The sequence below is a fragment of the Hylobates moloch genome, unplaced genomic scaffold (assembly GCF_009828535.3).
Source record: "Hylobates moloch isolate HMO894 unplaced genomic scaffold, HMol_V3 SCAFFOLD_2, whole genome shotgun sequence".
Taxonomy (NCBI): domain Eukaryota; kingdom Metazoa; phylum Chordata; class Mammalia; order Primates; family Hylobatidae; genus Hylobates; species Hylobates moloch.
Window position 1 is genome coordinate 149265914 of NW_026652277.1, and position 19630 is coordinate 149285543.

Consider the following 19630-nt stretch of genomic DNA (forward strand, 5'->3'; position numbering starts at 1 on the left):
AGATCCCATTTGTCAATTTTGGCTTTTGTTGCCATTGCTTTTGGTGTTTTAGACATGAAGTCCTTGCCCACGCCTATGTCCTGAATGGTATTGCCTAGGTTTTCTTGTAGGATTTTAATGGTTTTAGGTCTAACATTTAAGTCTTTAATCCATCTTGAATTAATTTTTGTATAAGGTGTAAGGAAGGGATCCAGTTTCAGCTTTCTACATATGGCTAGCCAGTTTTCCCAGCACCATTTATTAAATAGGGAATCCTTTCCCCATTTCTTGTTTTTGTCAGGTTTGTCAAAGATCAGATAGTTGTAGATATGTGGCATCATTTCTGAGGGCTCTGTTCTGTTCCATTGATCTGTGTCTCTGTTGTGGTACCAGTACCATGCTGTTTTGGTTACTGTAGCCTTGTAGTATAGTTTAAAGTCAGGTAGCGTGATGCCTCCAGCTTTGTTCTTTTGCCTTAGGATTGACTTGGCAATGCGGGCTCTTTTTTGGTTCCATATGAACTTTAAAGTAGTTTTTTCCTACTGACCCCAGCCAGCACACCACCTGGCACACAGCCGACACTCATTCCAATGGAGTTATGAAACAATCACGCGGTTTATTCATTCAGCAGACTTTACTCATTAGTTTTCAAGTCTTTCACAATGCCAATTCCCCCAAAATTAACAATGTCTGTCAAAATCCAAGAAATAAAATGTGTACTGTATTTACAAATATAAAATTTAAAAATTTTAAGATTATAAAAATTGAAGAATTACATCATCTGTCAGGTGAGAGCGTCAACCTGCAAAAGCAATTAACTAACTTTTATTTTTAAAAAAAGAAATTGGAGAATCAACCATTTAAGCAGGATTTTAAGTTCAAGAATTTTCAGATGTTATTTTCTTACATGGCTTCCAACTAATTTTATACAGTAAGTAAGTTCGAGTCCATAGCAAAGGTAATAAAACTGCCAGTTGACCTTGATAGAAACTATGGAAATTTATAATAAAATTTCAAGTCATTTTAAAAAGAATATGAAGACTTGTTAGCTCCTACAATGCAACAAAATCTAGATTCTTTTTCTTGATATAAATCTCTATTATTCTGAAAATCTACCAAAAGAGATTTATGTATAAAATATTTGTAATAACTGTTTTACATGTGTGGTGCCTTTAAAATAATATATCTGAAGACTAAATATGTCATTAATAATAAAAAATACAAACAAAAACAACGGCTAGAATAGGAAAGACTGAAAGTGCCAATGACAAAAGTCATTTGATCACAGATACCTCTACGTTCCTGCGTAGCTCTAATAACTTGTTATGAATATGAACAACATGTACCTTACTTGATCTCTTAGAGACAAAAATATAGATAGGGAGATGGGAGTTATAAGGTGTCAACAGATTCATCATTTGAATCAAAATAAAACAATCTGAACATCATCACTGTTTCTACTATATCACTATAGCATGATTGCATTCAGATTTAAAAGGTTTGAGTCCACTCTCAAAGACGGATGTATTTCCACTTTCTCCACAGTACAGTCTGGCTTCACTGAGTTACTGGTAAAGACACGGGCACCTGATTAGACTGAGGTGCCGGAGACCCACTGTTCATGGCTTGTGGAGGCACTGCAGCTGGCTCCATCTTGCTAATGTGTGTGATGAATCGAAGACGAAGTTTTAAAGCTGGTTTTAAGTTACAGATAATCTTCTCTACCTAAGAAATAGAAACACATTAAAACGTACTTTAATCAGAGAATTTCAACTTCTCACATTTAAAGCAGGATTTACACATATCTGGAGACAATAAATTAAGGAGTGTCGTGGGGTAGATGAGAAGTTTATTAACATGTTCTGCGTTTTAAGAAAAGCAGATACAATTATTTCTTTCTTGCATGAGAAACAATATGTTCTCCCTCACACACACCCCTTATATATTATATATGCATGTCTGTACATATACCATATGTATATCCATATATATGCATATACTTACAAAAGCGTATCCACTCATCCAGCTAGCCAGTCATCCCACTACCAAAAGCTAGCAGAGTTCACACTGGAAAGTTTATACATCCAAGTTGATCATTCTTTTAAAATGCCATCTTTACAGAAGCATGAAGCATAATTATAAAGTTCTTTGAATAACTCATGTTTGCAACATTTATCTACAAAACTAATTATTTTGGTTTTGATTTACACTTGGAATTAACTAAATAATATTAGATCTGCTCTTTTGAGAAACACTAAGGAGACAAACACATCAAGTCGTTTCACAGCTTTCTTAGCTTTACTCAAATGCTCTTTGACCTTTTCCTTTCTGTACTCCCTTGTGTTAGTTTCTTTCTTAGGCCTAAATGTAAAGAACACTTTAAAAAAAAACAAACAAACAAATAAACAATTTCTTTTACAGTTTCTCTGCATGTTCTGTGTTGTAACAAAAGCAGATATAATTTCTCTCTTTCTTACATGAGAGAGAACAGGTCAACTCTCTTTGACACTGCTGCTGAGACATAAAGGAGTCAACCTCCTTGGTATCTCAACCTAAAGTACTGGGAGGGGTAGGAGGATGGACTTAACTTTCCCCATCTGTCCTACCTCCTCCACTCCTTTGAAATGGCCCAGATTCTGTTTCCTACACACAGGAAACTCAGTTATGACTCAAGGTCTTTTTCTACTTTCAGACATCCCCATTAGGAAGTTCCTCTTCATATGCTAAGTCAGGATGGCCTCCCTTTAACTTTACCAGAATTCATACATGCTCTAAAGTGACACAGAACAAATCTAATAACTATTCCAAACGAAAACCCTCCAAAATGCTGAGGTCATAAATAATTCCCTAGGACTTTTTTCTTCAGGATAAGCATTCCCATATTCTTTAAATGCTCTTCATGAGTTAGTCTCTAGTCAGGATTAGTCTAGAATCCTGACTTTAGTCTTCTAGTTATGCTGTGGTTTGTCTAATGTCACCATGAATGTCAGGAGAAGTAGGACCTCCTTTACTCATAACACAACCTCTCTGCTCGTATTTCAACAGCCATATCCCACTGTTTCTCCCTAATGAGATTACTTTAATTAACCCTCTAGGTCTTTTTCAGATGTTCTGTTGCAAATATCAAGGGGGAAAAGTACAACAAATTATAACATGTATTTACTTTAATACTACATCTAGAATAATATGCTTCTGTTGCCTAAAAAGGTCTCATACCCACCCTTTTTCCTTAAAAGAAAAAAAATTAGACAAAATAAAAATAATCACCCAAACCAAAAAAGTCTATTACTATATGTTCAAGTTTTCTAAATTAAACATCATTAAAAATAATTAAACAAATTCAACTTACTTGCTCTTTCACGCTGTCACCAGTAAACATATACTTCATGTGATAGAGGAAGTCACAGATGGGATCCATGTAATTTAAATGGGTGCTACACTGGTCGACATTTAGCAGCATGTCATAAAACGCCACACCAATCTATTTAACAAATAATGTAAAATTATTTAAGTGATCAAAAGTGACTCAATAATTCAGCATGATGCAGCTGGGCTCCATGACAACACTAGCACTGGGGGATACTGTCTTTGCTGTAGAACTGTCATATACCATATACACCTCTATGCACATGAGATATGATATGGCTTACATTTATAAAAGAATCTATAGTGCTACAAAATGCCCCTGACAGGCTTAAATAAAATTTCTCTTCATAGTTTAGTAATTTCTCTTAAAATTAAGAGATAAACAATCCCCTTTCTAGACACCATCTCTTGATGTCTGGGATAACTCCACTCCTAGGGATCCTTTGGATTATACTTTCTTAGTTCCATTTGGTAGCTCTTGCTTTAAGGTTCTACTCCTGGGTCCTTTCCTTATTTTCGACATCTTGTTAGAAGTGACTGACTTCATCCATTCTCATGATTTTAATTAGCTCCTCTGCACTGTAAGATCTCAAATGTACTTCTCCATCCTTAACCTCTTCTCAACCTTCATGATGGGCGTTTCCCCTGCATCTCCAATTTAATACATCCCACCCTAAATTCATTACTGGCACACTAAGTCCTCTAAAATTGCTCTTGGATCCTGTTAAACTAGTTTCACTACTAATGGTTGTGACCTGCAGTTTCAATAACACTGGTAAAGAAACCTAAATAGATACTTCAGAATTTAATCATGTCACAGGAAACCCAGATTATATTTTACCTCTATCATACAACGAGTTCTCTCTTGCTGAAATCTTTGTAAAAATGGTCCAACAAGATGGTATACATAAAGCAACTGGAATTCAGTCTTCACTATAGGAAGAAGTACTTCAGTAAGAAACCTAAAATTTGAAGATAAAAATAAAAATCTCCTGTGACTTGAAATTATTTTAATTGTTTGAATTTTGTTCATACAGTATTTACAAAGTATTACAATAAAATATAATTTTTTTAAAGTTCCTTTTAATTTAGTAACAATAATATTTCTAATTCATCTCACATCTCTCACTGGCTATTACTTTCACTTGATTATTTTTATTTATTTTTTTTTTGAGACGGAGTCTCACACTGTTGCCCGGGCTGGAGTGCAGTGGCGTGATCTCGGCTCACTGCAACCTCCGCCTCCTGGGTTTAAGCGAATCTCCTGCTGAGTAGTTGGGATTACAGGCGCACGCCACCACGCCTGGCTAATTTTTTTATTTTTAGTAGAGATGGGGTTTCACCATGTTGGCCAGGATGGTCTTGATGTCCTGACCTTGTGATCCACCCACCTCAGCCTCCCAGAGTGCTGGGATTACAGGTACCTGCTACCAGACTCAGCTAATTTTTTGTATTTCTACTAAAGACGGGGTTTTAATCAGATTTAAGTCATTCTTAATTGTAAAACTACTGATAGGTGAATTATCTGAAATAAAAGGAGAATAACTAAGAGAAATGCCACTCTCAAGAAACTTTAGTCTAATTAATACCATTATTATGGTCAAGAAAAATAATCAGGAAAATAGGATAATATCAGTTATTCAGTTTGAAAGGTAACTTTTGGGATATATTCTGGGAAAAGCATGCATTTGACTAAGCTTCTTCAAACTATAGTGGAAAACTAGATTACTAGATTATTACTAGCACATACAAGTCAATTTTTAAAAAACAATTCTGAAGCAAAAGGAGCTTTCTGATTAACTTACTTTGCTACTTTGCAAGTTGTTCTTTTTTTTTTTTTTTTTTTGAGACAGAGTCTTGCTCTGTCACCCAGGCTAGAGTGCACTGGCGCGATCTCGGCTCACTGCAACCTCCGCCTCCCGGGTTCAAGTGATTCTCCTGTCTCAGTCTCCTGAATAGCTGGGATTACAGGAACACACCACCACGCTCAGCTAATTTTTTTATTTTTAGTAGAGACAGGGTTTCACCATGTTGGCCAGGATGGTCTCGATCTCCTGACCTTGTGATCCACCCATCTCGGCCTCCCAAAGTGCTGGGATTACAGGCATGAGTCACCGTGCCCGGCCGCAAGTTGTTCTAATGAATGAAATATATACCTCATCTGTTAATAAGATTAGAAAAAAAATGAAATACATCAAATTTCTTTTTTTTTTTTTTTTTTCAGATGGAGTCTCACTCTGTCACCAGGCTGGAGTGCAGTGGCGCAATCTTGGTTCACTGCAACTTCCGACTCTCTGGTTCAAGTGATTCTCCTGCCTTAGCCTTCCGAGTAGCTGGCGTTACAGGCACACACCACCATGCCCAGCTAATTTTTGTATTTTTAGTAGAGATGGGGTTTCACCATGTTGGCCAGGATGGTCTCAATCGCCTGACCTTGTGATCTGCCCACCTCAGCCTCCCGAAGTGCTGGGATTACAGGCATGAACCACCACACCCAGCCTATGTCAAATTTCTTTAAGAAATTATTTTACTTACTTTGGAATGAGAGAAAGTTGTCCGATGCTAGAATGGTGCCACACGGCATGTGCGAGAGCTAATGTATAGCTACAACTCATCTCAGAGTAGGACTGATGACAGGCAGTGAAATCAAAGAGGCGGAATGGATAGCCAACCCACTCTGTTTCAGACGTCAAGCTGGGGCTGCTGATGATACTCACAATTCGATCATGAAGAACAATCCAATATGGCTCCTTTAAAATCGGAGGAAAGCTAGTGAAAAATATCACTTATCCAGCATTCCACCCCAAAGTCTAAAATAATAGTGTTTTCTCATTCTTTAAAGTTTTCTATTTTTCCAGCTTCTGCACAATACAGTTGGGTGACTTTGTAACTGGTCAAATTAAGTCAGTAACAACCTGGGAGAAGTACCTGTGAGTTAGGGGGCTCCATACATATATCTGTCCAGCTCATTTAGGTACCTGATATATACTATGCAGTAAATCAATTAATTTATCAAACAATAAATCTATAGCTTTATTATTTATTTAAAAATAATAAACTTTAAAAAAATATGTGTGGAGGTCAGAGAAAGGAGTCTTCACGTGAGCCGGAAAAGTCAGGGAAGGCTTCATTCACTGAGAAAGGAGGCTCTAAGCTAGCAAAGAATGAATAGGCTTTAGAGAAGGTGATGGAAAGAAGGTTCTGGAATAAGAAAAATGTCTTATTCCCTCACATTCAGAAGTACCTAAAACATATCTTAAGCACTATCTGCAGGAACAAAGGCTGTAGATATACAACATGTTAAGTGGCCAAGAGTAGATCAGGCTATGATGTAAAAACTAAAGTTGGATAGGTAAGGTGGTACCAGAAAATGCAGAGACCTGTAAGTCACATAGATATATTTAGATCTAATACAGAAAAGTAAAAACTAGTCACTGTAGATTTTTAAAGCAGTAATAATATGAAAAAACTTTAAAAACATAAAATACTTCATTAATTTGCATGACGTCCCATACAAGGGCATCCTATATGCATCTTTTTCTTTTTTGCTGACATAAAACAGCTGGCTGTATTTCATCACTAAGTACAAACACAATTATTAACTCACTGGTAGGGCAGTGATGATCAAACCAATTGCATTCATCCATGCTGTAATGTTCTCTCTTGGCACTAAAGGCTGACTGCAACCGGCAAAAAAGAATGTAAGTATGAATTTATAAAAACATTTTAGATGGCTGACAATGGATCTTATTTTTAAAGAATATATCTAATTCAGAGGATTGACAACTAATCCATTTCAATAAAACAATGGGGAATTTTTTATTGAATAAAAATGTAATATGCATGAAAGCTCAAGAAGGCTTTTTAAAAAATACTTCCTCCCCAATCATTATCCCATACTTCATGCTAATTTTTAAAAGAATCTTGAAATCTTGAAAACAAGATGAAAATAATCTTGTTTTAAGTGACAAGTTAACATTATTCCTATATTAAATGTCTAACTGCTATTAACGAGTAGAAGTAGGAACAAACCCGGATCTTAGGATCCTGTCCAGGGCTCATTCCATAACTCCTATATCACAAAGACAAGATCTGGAACCAGAAAACAGTCCTCATCCAATGTGCATCACCCTTGCGGCAACAGGTTTGTCTTACAGTTCCAAATAGAATACCATTCTGTTTACAAATAAACAACAAATCTTACTGCATGAACCAGAATACATACCTCTTTAGGACAACATTTAGAAGGGCATTCCCAACCTCTTTGCCTGAAACTGCCAAGGCCATGAGCTCCACACAAGTAACATGGAGAGCATGGGCAGCTGGGTTGGGAAACTCATTGAATCTCCAGTCACAGTTTGGAAAGGGACCAGGAGATTTGCCAGCCATCGGTGCACACAGTTAAAGCAATAACAATTGGACTATCTCATCTGATTGTCAATTTATCTGATTATGAGCTGCCAAGAAGTGATTTATTTACACTTAGGGAGATGAAGAGGCAAATACAAACCAAATATAAATGAGTTTGACATGATTGAAATGTGTTAAGAGCAACCATTTGATTAACCACAGGTATAAATGGTTGGTCTTACAGGTGGGTTCTTATAAATATGACATATAATAGCCACAGATGCAACCAAGGTATACCTATGTTTCATGAGCCTATTTCTTTTAATAGTTATAAGACATTAATATGAAAATTATTTTCTAACGAGTCATTCTTTTGCTTCAGAAAATAAATTCATTTGTGTAGGAAAATAAGTCATGCTCATTTACATAGAATTTCTCTACCTAGTAAAATAGTGGTATGGTTATAGACATTAAGTATAGAGTGATAATAACTGAAAACATAAAATCAAAATGAAGAAATAAACATCCAAGTATATTTTCACTAAAATATATCTTTTCAATAAAGAAAAATACATTTTATCATTTATTATTTAATACAAACATTAAAGTAACAAGATCCTACGTTCTCCAGTAGCACACAGATACATGTGCTACAAAACATAGTAAGAATAAGATTTTTTCTTTGAAACAAATCTCCATAAAGTCTATTTTTAAATATAATTTTTTTACCACTTATCCTCAAGTTCTAACATATAAATTTTAATAGAATTTCAGCCTATCTGACATGATGCTGCTAATTTAAGATTTCAAACCTTTACAGAGATGAAAATGGAAGTGATCTTAAAAAAAATTAAAACCTTGAAATATATTAAAAATTACTTTAAAAGAAAAAATATGTTCTCACAAATCAAAATACTGTTATTTCTGGGAGTCTAAAATCACAATAAAAAGGATATTATCGACCAGTCTGCCAATCAATCTGCAATAGTAGGTGTCATCTGGAACCCAAGGATTTTCCTCTCGTGCATTCATAGCGCATTTCAGGTAAGTGTCACTTAGACACCAGCCCTGCGGTCGATTATCCTTGAGAGAGCCAATGATTGCATGGACGAGTTTTCGTTTGAGAAATGCGCGGTCTCTCAGGTGCATTTCATAATAGTGCAGAGTGTTATACAGATAAGTCACTGGACGATCTGCCAAGAAAAAAACATACCACCACAATGTTTAACTGGTTACTAATAACTGTGAAAAACTGATAACTGCTTTCCAGATAACTGAAAAACAGCTCAGAAGATTTATGAAACAACTTCACATGCTGGGCAATTGTATACTATGAATATTTTAATCTGAGGAGAGGCAGAAGGCTCAGAATGTTTCTAGTAATATACAGTTTGTATTTATATTTGTTTTTATTTAAGTGTAAGCAATTCCATTTCTGAAAATTTATCCTGCATAAATTTTAATCCCTTGACATACAAGGGATGTCATTGCAGCCCTGTTTACACTAGCGAAAGATGAAAAACAGCCTAAAAGGTCAAAAACGGGGGCTGATAAAGTAAATTATGGCATGTATGAGGCAGCTGTTTACGTACTAATACAAATGACCAACCCTAATACTTGATAAAGTTGAAACAAACAGGACACAGAACAATATGTGTATTATATTTTACTTGTGTTAAAAACAAACAAACCAGCCAGGATATCTAAGAGGGGATGGCAAGAGACTGGTAACATTGGCTGCCTACAAAAGAAACTGGCTAGCTGGAGGCCAGGATGGGACTAATTACCTTTCACTGTATACTCTTCCCCATCAAGTACGTATATTACCGAATCCAAAAGAAAAATGTTTTTAAAAGAACGCTCACTTGAACTTTATGCCTATTCTATCATGTTAACACACAATTCATACTTCTGCTTTGAGGGAAGGTATCTGAAAGATGAAGCAGGACTGCCCACCAGACAAACACTTTGTTCCCATAGTGGCTGCTCCAGGACCTTCACATTTCTGTCACTGACCCTGGCCACTCTCCAGTTACTATGCTTAAAATTTTAGTTGTCTTTTTCTTTCAATACTCTCCTTATAACCAGCCAATCAAGTCCTGTTCCTTCTTTTGTGACCATTTGTCCCTTTTTTCTCATTTTCAATGCAACCATTGTTGCTTAGATACTAATCACACAACTGAGCTTTTTGACATGTCCTTGTAATGGCTTCATCCTAAGACTGCTGCCAACTATAACTGGATGTATCTTTCTGAAATAATGTTTCCTATGCCATGATCATACTCAATAACTTCCAGTTGATTATTATCTGCAATTATAAAATCAGCCTAGCATTCAAGGTGATCTACAGTCAGGTACAATCTGTCTTTCCAACCTTATTTCTAGAACTCTCTGGTAAGAATTTTCAGTTCAACCCAACGTAGCCATTTTTCTTCAAATATACCTTATTTTATCTCCTCCATGACTTTCCCCAAATGATCCCTTCTGCCTCGTATGCTGTCTTTTCCCTGCTGCTGCTATAAATTGGATGCATCAAGTTCAAATCCTACCCACCCAAGAAGGCTGCCAAGATCTGTTTAGTTTACAGTAACATCACCCTGTTCTGAACTCATACTTTTGTTTATATTTTTATGTTATATATTTTATACTTCACGGCACCATCCATAGTACTTATCCTCAAAACACTTCATTTTTAAAATAATTCAGATAAAACCTTTAGAGCCACTATTACCATGTGGTCCTGCCCATCCTACTTTTGATAACGGAGATATTAGATGAAATTAAAATTTGAAAAAGCTCACCATGAAATTTATATAAGCCTCCTAGGTGATCCAGTAGAGTCTCCAGTGATTTGGATACTGGAAGCAACTCTAAAAATCTGTGGATTACTATATCAAATACTGGAAGGAATCGAAGACACACATTCCCAAAATAGATGGGCAGATAGGGAGACTGGATCTGTACAGGAGGATCCACCTGTTCTGCGAGGCCTTCAAAATACAACTTCTCTGGATATTTCTGTGGAATTGAGAAGATGATAAATGGTTAGAGCATTTTAAAAAAAATTCTCTTTAAAGAGCTAAACATGAAAACATTGTTGAGATTTTTTTTTGCAAGGAAACATTTAAAATTATACTTGATTATACTTTACTTCTTTTTATATAAGTACTTATGTCCACTAAAACTGTAGTTTCAATTTATTCTCAACATTATAGAAACTCTCAAACCTTACTCTCAAACCTTGAAGAAGTTCAGAGAGCTAACTTACTTCTATATAGACAAGAGAAAAAACATTAGAACCAGAGAGAAAATGGCCAAATCAATTCATCAAATACTCAAGTATGGCTTTAAAAGGATTATTTGAAATACTAATTAGAACTAGTACCTTGTGATAATTCATGTGCTTGGTGTGCCAGTCATTCTGTAACCAGTGCTCTGGGGAATTTTCCTTCACAAAGTCACTTACTCGATTTCTAAAATCGTTTGGTTTGAGTAACAGCAACTGAATTATGAAATAACAAACCTGGGCTTCATTTCCTTCATGACTACGCATGGCCTTTGAAAAACAACATAAACATTATATGAAAATGTTCAACCTGTGTAAAATCGTGAGGGCCATCTGAAAGCCTAAATTTTAACAAAGTAAAATTTCACTATTATAATTTCCTTAGACATCTAGTCTATCCCAAACCAACTGTTCAGCATTCCCCAAACATATATGACCTTTCTTGCCTATTTTTGGCTTACTACTCCTTCTGCCTGGGATGTCCATCTTTATTTTTAAAAATTTAATCTATCTTTCACATCTATCACCTAAGCAGATAAGATTTCTCACTGTTTCCTAGAAATATTTTTTCTACACCTCCATCTTATCCTGATATCTTATTGATTTATAGATTTACATTATTTCCCCTAAAATATAATAACTACTTTTATATCTATGCTCCACAGCTAAGGGGTTAATGTTAAACTATGCCACTCCAAATATCACCACCATAGAATTTTTTTCAATGTAGCATTTTCCAGCCTACTTCAGTATCTTTTTAAAGAACTACCGAAGGCCAGGCACTGTGGCTCACACTTGTAATCCCAGCACTTTCGGAGGCTGAGGCGGGCAGAACACAAGGTCAGGAGATCGAGACCATCCTGGCTAACACGGTGAAACCCCATCTCTACTAAAAATACAAAAAATTAGCTGGGTGTGGTGGTGGGCACCTGTAGTCCCAGCTACTTGGGAGGCTGAGGCAGGATAATGGCATGAACCCGGGAGGCAGAGCTTGCAGTGAGCCAGCATCACGCCACTGCACACCAGCCTGGGTGACAGAGTAAGACTCCATATCAAAAAAAAAAAAAAAAAAAAAAAAAAATCTACTGGAAATAGACATCAAAGTCAGGAGAAAAAAAAAAATTGGGGGAATGGTTGTTACCAAAGTGTACCGAAATGGTTATATTAGCACTCTGTAAAGAAACACAGTGACTTACTGCTACTTCCTCCCTCTAGTGGGAGTTTTGGAAAATCAACTCAGGGTCTAATTGCTCATATTTTCAAAGTATCACAAGGCTAGGACTACATCTATTTTATTTACTTCTGTACCTTCTATACATAGAACACAGTTGATATTCAATATGGACTTATTAAATGAATGAATAAGGAAATTGGGGCTGGAAGCAGTAGCTCACGCCTGTAATCCCAGCACTTTGAGAAGCTGAAGAGGGTGGATTGCTTCAGCCCAGGAGTTTGAGACCAGCCTGGGCAATATGGATAAACCCCATCTCTATAAAAAAGTTAAAAAGAAAAAAAATTAGCTGGGTATAGTGGCATATGCCTGTACTCCCAGCTACTTAGGAGGCTGAGGCAGGAGGAGAATGCTTGAGCCCAGGAGGTTGAGGCTGCAGTGAGCCATGATCAAGCCACTACACTGGGCGACAGAGCGAGACCCTGTCTCAAAAAACAAACAAAAAAACAAAAACAAACAAAAAAAGAAATTGGAGAATTTCTAGCTCTTTAGGGAAGTGAAAGCAATGCTTGATATAGTATAAATTCATTAAATCCTTCAAAGCAATATAGAGCAGATCGGCATAAGACATATTAGTCACACATCTTGATCTAAAAGAGAATAAGCTTAGAAACATATTTATTCTTACCAGGCAGAGAATTAATCTGTCCAGTGTAACAATGTTATACTTCCATACCATGTCATTAAGAATTTCAATGCATTTATTGAGTTGCTGACCCCCTGCTGATGTAGAAAACTCATATACTAGGAAATCTGCAAATGTCCTCACATGGGCTACCAAGGCCCTGGCTCCAATTCTCTCTAATACTCTGGAAGGCAGAGAGTAAAACATAAACTCCATTGTTATATGGATACAAGTTTGCCAAATGGAATGCAAATTAGGTTTTTGACTTACCTATAGCCAATCTGATTAATATGATCTGTTTCCAACAGCATTTTCCAGAGAAGACAAAGAAAGAGAGGAGGGGAGCCCTGCATAGAGAAGTGGGTAATAATGTCGTTTTCATTGCTCATTGACTTCCACTTCCTATACTCCTCCTCCACATTTTTTTTCAGATTAAAACGGCTTTCCTGAGGCACATTATTTTGTTTGAAGAATGCCTAAAAAGAGGATCAGAAGTTTATTTCATTGGTTATAGTAGAAAGAGCACTGGATATGGAGTTAATAAACCAGTTCTAGACTTGGTTCTGACATTAATAAACTCTAGGTGACCTTGAGCAACTCAGCAATTAAGGCCTGAATTTCTGTGTCTGGAAAATACATAAGCTTGACTAGATTATCTCCAAGATTCCTTTTCCTAGATTTCCTAAATGGAAATTCTAAGCAAGCCTGAATTCAAAGCTTCTTCAATCATCTGTTGATACTTCCGCCAATCTTAAAAAGAAAAAAAGAATGAAATGTGTCTACCCTTTGGCTACATATGTTAGTGTCTTTAAGGAAAATCCATTGCACTAGCCCAGTGATTCCCAGAGTGTGGTCCCAACACCAGCAGTATCAGCATCATCTGGGTCTTATAAGAAATGCAGAATTCTAAGACCTTATCCCAGATTTCCTGAATCAGAAGCTCTGTGGCTGGGGGCCCAGCCAACTGTAGCTTAGCAAGCCCTCCAGGTGATTTCATAAATTTAAAAACCAAATGCTCTAGCCCTACCAGGAGTTATGAAAAATGGATGTTCATCATGCCTAACATTTTTTCTGAAAAGGAGAAGACAGATGAGGTTTGCCTTTCTCCCTATTAGAAAAGCCAGGTTTACAGTTTTTCTGTGATTAAGAAAAAAATTCAGTGAAGTGTCATATTATGTGCACTCTGTGAAGCTCCATTACATTATAATTCTCCCCATTTCAGTTCTATGAGAGAGAAAAAAATTTTCAGGTACTATGTTAATTTTCATGAGATTCTAAAACCATTAACTATTTTTTTCTCTTTTTCAATTTTTTTCACTTTTATTTTTTTCCTCTTTCTACTCTTCCTCCCCTTAAAACTGTTAACTAAGATGAAACCATAATAATTAAATTTTTAGAAGCACGTCCAGTACCAGAGTAGGACACCGAACAACTTGAGAGATTTTGTAAGTAATGACTTTTTTTTTTTTTTTTTCTAGAGACAGGGCAGACCCTCTGTCACCCAGGCTGTGGTACAGTGATGTGACGTGACCATAGTTCCTTGTGACCTTGAATTCCTGGGCTCAAGCCATCCCCCTTGCTTCAGCCGCTCAAGCAGTTAGGACTAGAGGCTTGTGCCACCACGCCCAGCCCCTAAATATTTTTTAAAATAAATAAAAGCTAATTTTATTCAGAAGTCACCAAGACTCACTCTAGAATACCATTGTGAATGGGAAGAAGGATTTCATGTGTATTCAGTAAGTAATTCAAGACCAAATTACCTGTAGTGGGCCTGGAAAACAGCTCAGGGTGTGTGAAGCCCAATTATGTGGAGTGAAACTCATGATGGTCTGAAGTATGTCTTTACACCAAGTTCCCTGAATTGAATCAGAGCCTGTAAAAAAATCTAAACATAAACAAATAGATGTAATCCAGATATAAATGATTATATCCACAATTCATAAAAGATTATAGTGAAAATAATAATTATGTACACTGAGAATTTCATTGCAGTGCATTCATTGCTTAACTAGTTATATTCAGCTTAGAACCTAAATTTGCTTAGTTTGTGAGTGATCTGGATGATCACATTAGAAAATATGAGAACAATTTATGAAAAGATGACAAAAGACATTTGGAATCTTTCTTTTTTTGAGGTTACAGAGTACCAGTGATAACAGTAATACAAGCCCACCACTACTGTTCATTTACTTTGACATTGATTTAGTAGTACGTTATTCGGCCAAGGGAATAGAAGAAAGAAAGATGTCTTTTTTGGGGAGTGAAATAATTAGATAATACATGTATAAATCTCAGAATTGAAGAGGGTTCTTTACGTAAAACAAACATAATTTACATAAAAGTATTTGAGGTTGCTAAAATCAATAACTATCTCTTTAAAACATCAGTTCTAAAGTGTGGTCTGTAGACCTCTGGGTGATTCCCCAATAGCCCTTCAAAGATTCAATGAGGTCAAATAATAATAAGAAGATATCATTGGCTTTTTCACTTGATATGAGCACTGACGGTGCAAAAGCAATGGTGGTAAAACTGCTGGTCCTAAGCACAAATCAAACAGTGGTGCCAGACTAGATGAAAAGGCTTTGTATTCTCCACCACATGCACTCAGTGAAAGAAAAGTGCCAGTGTCAATCTCGACATCTATTTTTAATATCATATGTAACAAAAGGGGAAGCATATGCCTAGTGTTCCAAAGTTTGATGGGTGTTTTGAGGAAAAACACTTGTGCACTTGTGTGACTGACTGAGCACTGAGTTAAATCAGCTGCTTTTTTTTTTTTTGAATTCCAATTTTACATGAAAGAACGTCTGACAGAAAACTATAGCTAGCTAGACTTATGTATTTAGCAGACATTTTCTTGAAAATTAACAAAATGAGCTTGTCACTTTAAGGAAAACAAATGATAGTAACTTTTACCAATGATAAAATTGGACCTTAAGTACAAATTGAAATTTTGGAAAACCTGTATCTACCATGACATGATAGCATTCTAAAACTTAGATTTTTCTAATAAACTTTGCAGTGATATTAACAAATGTAATTTTCTGATACTGTAAAAAACAAAATGTCAACATTTGCTAGATCTACATAACTCAGTGAACCAGTATTTTCAAAATGAATAATTCATGAAGTTATAAAACATGCATGGATTTAAAAATCCACTAAATGTACAAAACAGATGTACAGATTACAACGTAACAAAGTACATGAAGTTCACTGGGGGTTTTGGATTCCATATTGCAGCTAACCTTTAAGCAACTATCATTTTTCCATGTGATGTCAAAGAACATTCCCAATTATCTGAAAAGGCTATTAAAATACTCCTCTCTTTCCAACCTCATCTGTGTGAGGCCACATTTTTCACTTACTTCAACTAAAACTTCAATGGATTAAATGTCTAAGCAGATGAGAATCCAAACTATGTCTTCCTTTACATCAGCTATTAGAGAAGCAAAAATGTGAAACAATGGCACCTCTTCTCACTAAAGTTTTGCTTTAGAAAATATACTTTTTTTCATAACATCATATATTAACATGTAATGTTTATTATTGCTATTTAAAAACAAATTAATAAATATTTTTAAACTTAATTTTAATATCTAATAGAATAAATATCCATAGATAGAATCCATATAAACAGAAACTCTTTGGGAATTTCAATTTTGTTTTTAAGAGTGTAAAGCAGTCCTGAGACCAAAAAGCTTAAAGTATTACTACTTTAAAATTATGGAAGATAGCTGAAAACTGATGCTCAACCCAGTTATTAATAGAATGACGGTACACAAAAGAGCTTCCATAAATGAGTGAAATAGTGAAGATATCAAAACCACTGGCTTTTTTCAAACAAATTAAAAGTATCTTTTTAGTATGTTATACCTATAGTAATTAGTAGAATCATGGCACACTTTAATTCATCTGTTGTTGTTTGTAGTCACACATTCACCGTACCTGTTACATGAGTTGCTCTAGCCAAGGTCAATATCAAGGCTCGGTTCAGTTCTTCAGATTCTGCTGATAGCACTGTTTTGGGATCACTAAGGAAGCGTGTAAACTGCGGTTGTACCTCTGAGCTACCTAATGCTGTTATAAGCCTGAGAGCAGTGCTCTCGACACTGAAAAGTAGGAGAATAAAAGGAAATGTAAAAAAATTTCAGAATTATGGAATTAAATCTAATTCTAAGGTTAATTACAATGGAAAAACATGCAATCTATGACTATCCCTTCTTTAATTAAAAAAACACGTGTGTGAGAATAAATGTTGCTTAATTTGTTTAAAAAACCTAATGTGTCCAACTTTATAGTGAAAATCGTGACTTTTTACACATTTGAAAAAGATGGCTTGTTGCCTATAGGACTAAAAAATTTCACCTGGAGATACTGCATTTCAAAAATTACATTTTTCTATCTAAAATATATTTTAATTTAAAGCAAAATCAATGTGACATGATACTTTAACCATAATCTGAAGTATACTTAAAACCAGCATTCTAAAGGACTAAGTTACAACATAATAATAAATACCCTGGAAGTACTAATTCTCAGTCCAAAGATCCTAAAGGAAGGACTCAACTATCTCAAACAGTTTCTATTTAAAAAGCTGGACTCTGCTCCTGTACTGGAAACAAAATACTTTAGAAGCAGAGAAGTTTTATGACAGATGAATTAAAAAAAAACAACTATAAGGCAAAGGATTAAGAACCTCATCTCCAAGAAAGTTTCTAATAAATCTTAAGGAAAGATGGTCTTCAATGAGCTCACCAAAGATGGAGCTGGTTCTGGTTTGTTTGTGCAACTGCAGCCAAAGTATGAAGATGACTCAGGAGCTGAACTCTGTAATGAGGCTGAATATGATGCATCCGGTAGCTAAACATCTCAAGGAGTGTGTGTAAGATCCCCCATGCATGTGATTTGAAAACAGTTGGCAAAAGCTGACCTGGAGGAAAAACACAATTTAAGGTACCAATTATTAAAGGCTATGCATGAAAAGATATTTGAAGAAAGTCACATTGAGTAAAATATAAAGATTTGATTGTGAAAATACACACGCACACACACATATATATTCTCCATATTTTCTTATTTTCTACTTTAACAGTAAGGAAAAATTCAGATCCTAACTATAATATCAAGTTTGCTTTTTTCCTGGGATTTGGCAATTGATAATCATGTTTATCTGGAAAAATAAAATGAGACAAGATATGAAAAAACATTAATCTTCTCAATTCTGGTATCTTTTAAATTATTTTTAGACAGTTAATGTTCCATACCTTTTGAAGTATGAGGTTCATTTTTTAATAGAAAAAATTGTATTACACCTGCCCTTGTTTCCTCCTACCCCCAAGAAAGTTTTATTCAACAATCAGTTATCTAAGAAGAGTTATTGTGGTTAAAATTAAGACTATGCTGTATTCGTGAAAAGCTTGAATTACCATGAATCAGAAAAACACTTCTATATTAGAAAGTATCTATTATTGGCCAGGCGCGGTGGCTCACGCTTGTAATCCCAGCACTTTGGGAGGCCGAGGCGGGCGGATCACGAGGTCAGGAGATCGAGACCACGGTGAAACCACGTCTCTACTAAAAATACAAAAAATTAGCCGGGCGTGGTGGCGGGCGCCTGTAGTTCCAGCTACTCGGAGAGGCTGAGGCAGGAGAATGGCGTGAACCCGGGAGGCGGAGCTTGCAGTGAGCCGAGATTGCGCCACTGCACTCCAGCCTGGGCGACAGAGCGAGACTCCGTCTCAGAAAAAAAAAAAAAAAAAAAAAAGAAAAAAGAAAGTATTATTTCAGAACTATATAATAAATAAGACATTATAATGTATCTTCTGCAATGTAGGAAAATTCCTTCTTTATTGCCAGTCAGCCTTCGTATGCACTGCAGGACAGCATTACTGCCTCAGGCAGAATACATTTGCATGAGGACAGGGACCAGGTCTATCCTGCTCACTGCATCCCAGGCACCTAGCACATTAACCTTTTCTTACCATTTTATTTAAAAATGCAACAAACCCCCCGACTCTCACACTTCCTATTCCTTTTTGCTTTCTTTTTCTCTATAACATGTATCATCTGACATATTGTATATTTCATTTATTTAATGCCGCCCTCCATAAGCCTGGTGGTGACTTGTTCTCTGCTGTGTCCCCAGGACCTAGAAAAGTAACTTTAGAGTTAATGAATGGGTTAATAGTTATAAACACCAGAAAGTCCTGTCTTACTGATAAATCCTTTGATGCCCAAAGACTCTATTTCCATATAGACCAATAAACGACTGTAAGTTTCCACTAGGGCTGGAGCCAAGGCCACACTGGACTTTGCATGAGCAAGTTTTATCACCCTGGTTGCAATGCTGTGAATAAGGCTGAAGAGAAAAAAAGGGAAGAAAATAAAAATCCATATTTTTGATATAAGCATAGGGGCTACTCTACTTAGAAGTAACTTAGTATAAATTTGAACTTCAATGATTCAAATGAAGTTGATTCATTTAATGTGTTTAAGCTGTGCAGGACACTTGGTAAGGATGCACTGCACAACCTGAGACTCATTCTGTTTCTATGGTACTTTCAATATGCATACGGATCACCCTGCTCATGGAAAAACAAACTTTGGGTTCAACTCATAAGAGCATGCTTGAGGGATTTTGGTCACTCAAATGATGCATCAAAATACATTTGGGAAATTAAATAACTTTTGTCACAGATTTACTTTAATAAATCACTGTTAAGACCCAAATGTTAGGTTCTAATGGGGCTTTGCTCAAATCTGTTATATATGCAAGTGAAGCACATGTGTA

General features: G+C 35.9%; 1 protein-coding gene across 3 annotated transcripts in view; it reads right to left on the reverse strand.

Annotated features, from left to right (window-relative positions):
• Positions 1 to 594: 594 nt before the first annotated feature.
• MED23 (mediator complex subunit 23) overlaps positions 595 to 19630 on the reverse strand; it is a 42472-nt gene continuing 23436 nt past the window's right edge. For 2 of the 3 annotated variants that reach the window (XM_032159102.2, XM_032159097.2), the window contains 15 exons: positions 19056 to 19198; positions 17596 to 17770; positions 16786 to 16949; positions 14598 to 14722; positions 13108 to 13313; positions 12841 to 13021; positions 11081 to 11251; positions 10497 to 10713; positions 8652 to 8888; positions 7571 to 7736; positions 6953 to 7025; positions 5881 to 6095; positions 4187 to 4307; positions 3329 to 3460; positions 595 to 1704 (listed from right to left, as the gene is read on the reverse strand). In XM_032159102.2, coding sequence (XP_032014993.1) covers positions 1537 to 1704; positions 3329 to 3460; positions 4187 to 4307; positions 5881 to 6095; positions 6953 to 7025; positions 7571 to 7736; positions 8652 to 8888; positions 10497 to 10713; positions 11081 to 11251; positions 12841 to 13021; positions 13108 to 13313; positions 14598 to 14722; positions 16786 to 16949; positions 17596 to 17770; positions 19056 to 19198 — 2494 coding nt within the window. In that variant the 3' untranslated portion in view covers positions 595 to 1536. The remainder of the gene's footprint in view (positions 1705 to 3328; positions 3461 to 4186; positions 4308 to 5880; positions 6096 to 6952; positions 7026 to 7570; positions 7737 to 8651; positions 8889 to 10496; positions 10714 to 11080; positions 11252 to 12840; positions 13022 to 13107; positions 13314 to 14597; positions 14723 to 16785; positions 16950 to 17595; positions 17771 to 19055; positions 19199 to 19630) is intronic. The other variant, XM_032159111.2, reaches the window with a different exon arrangement.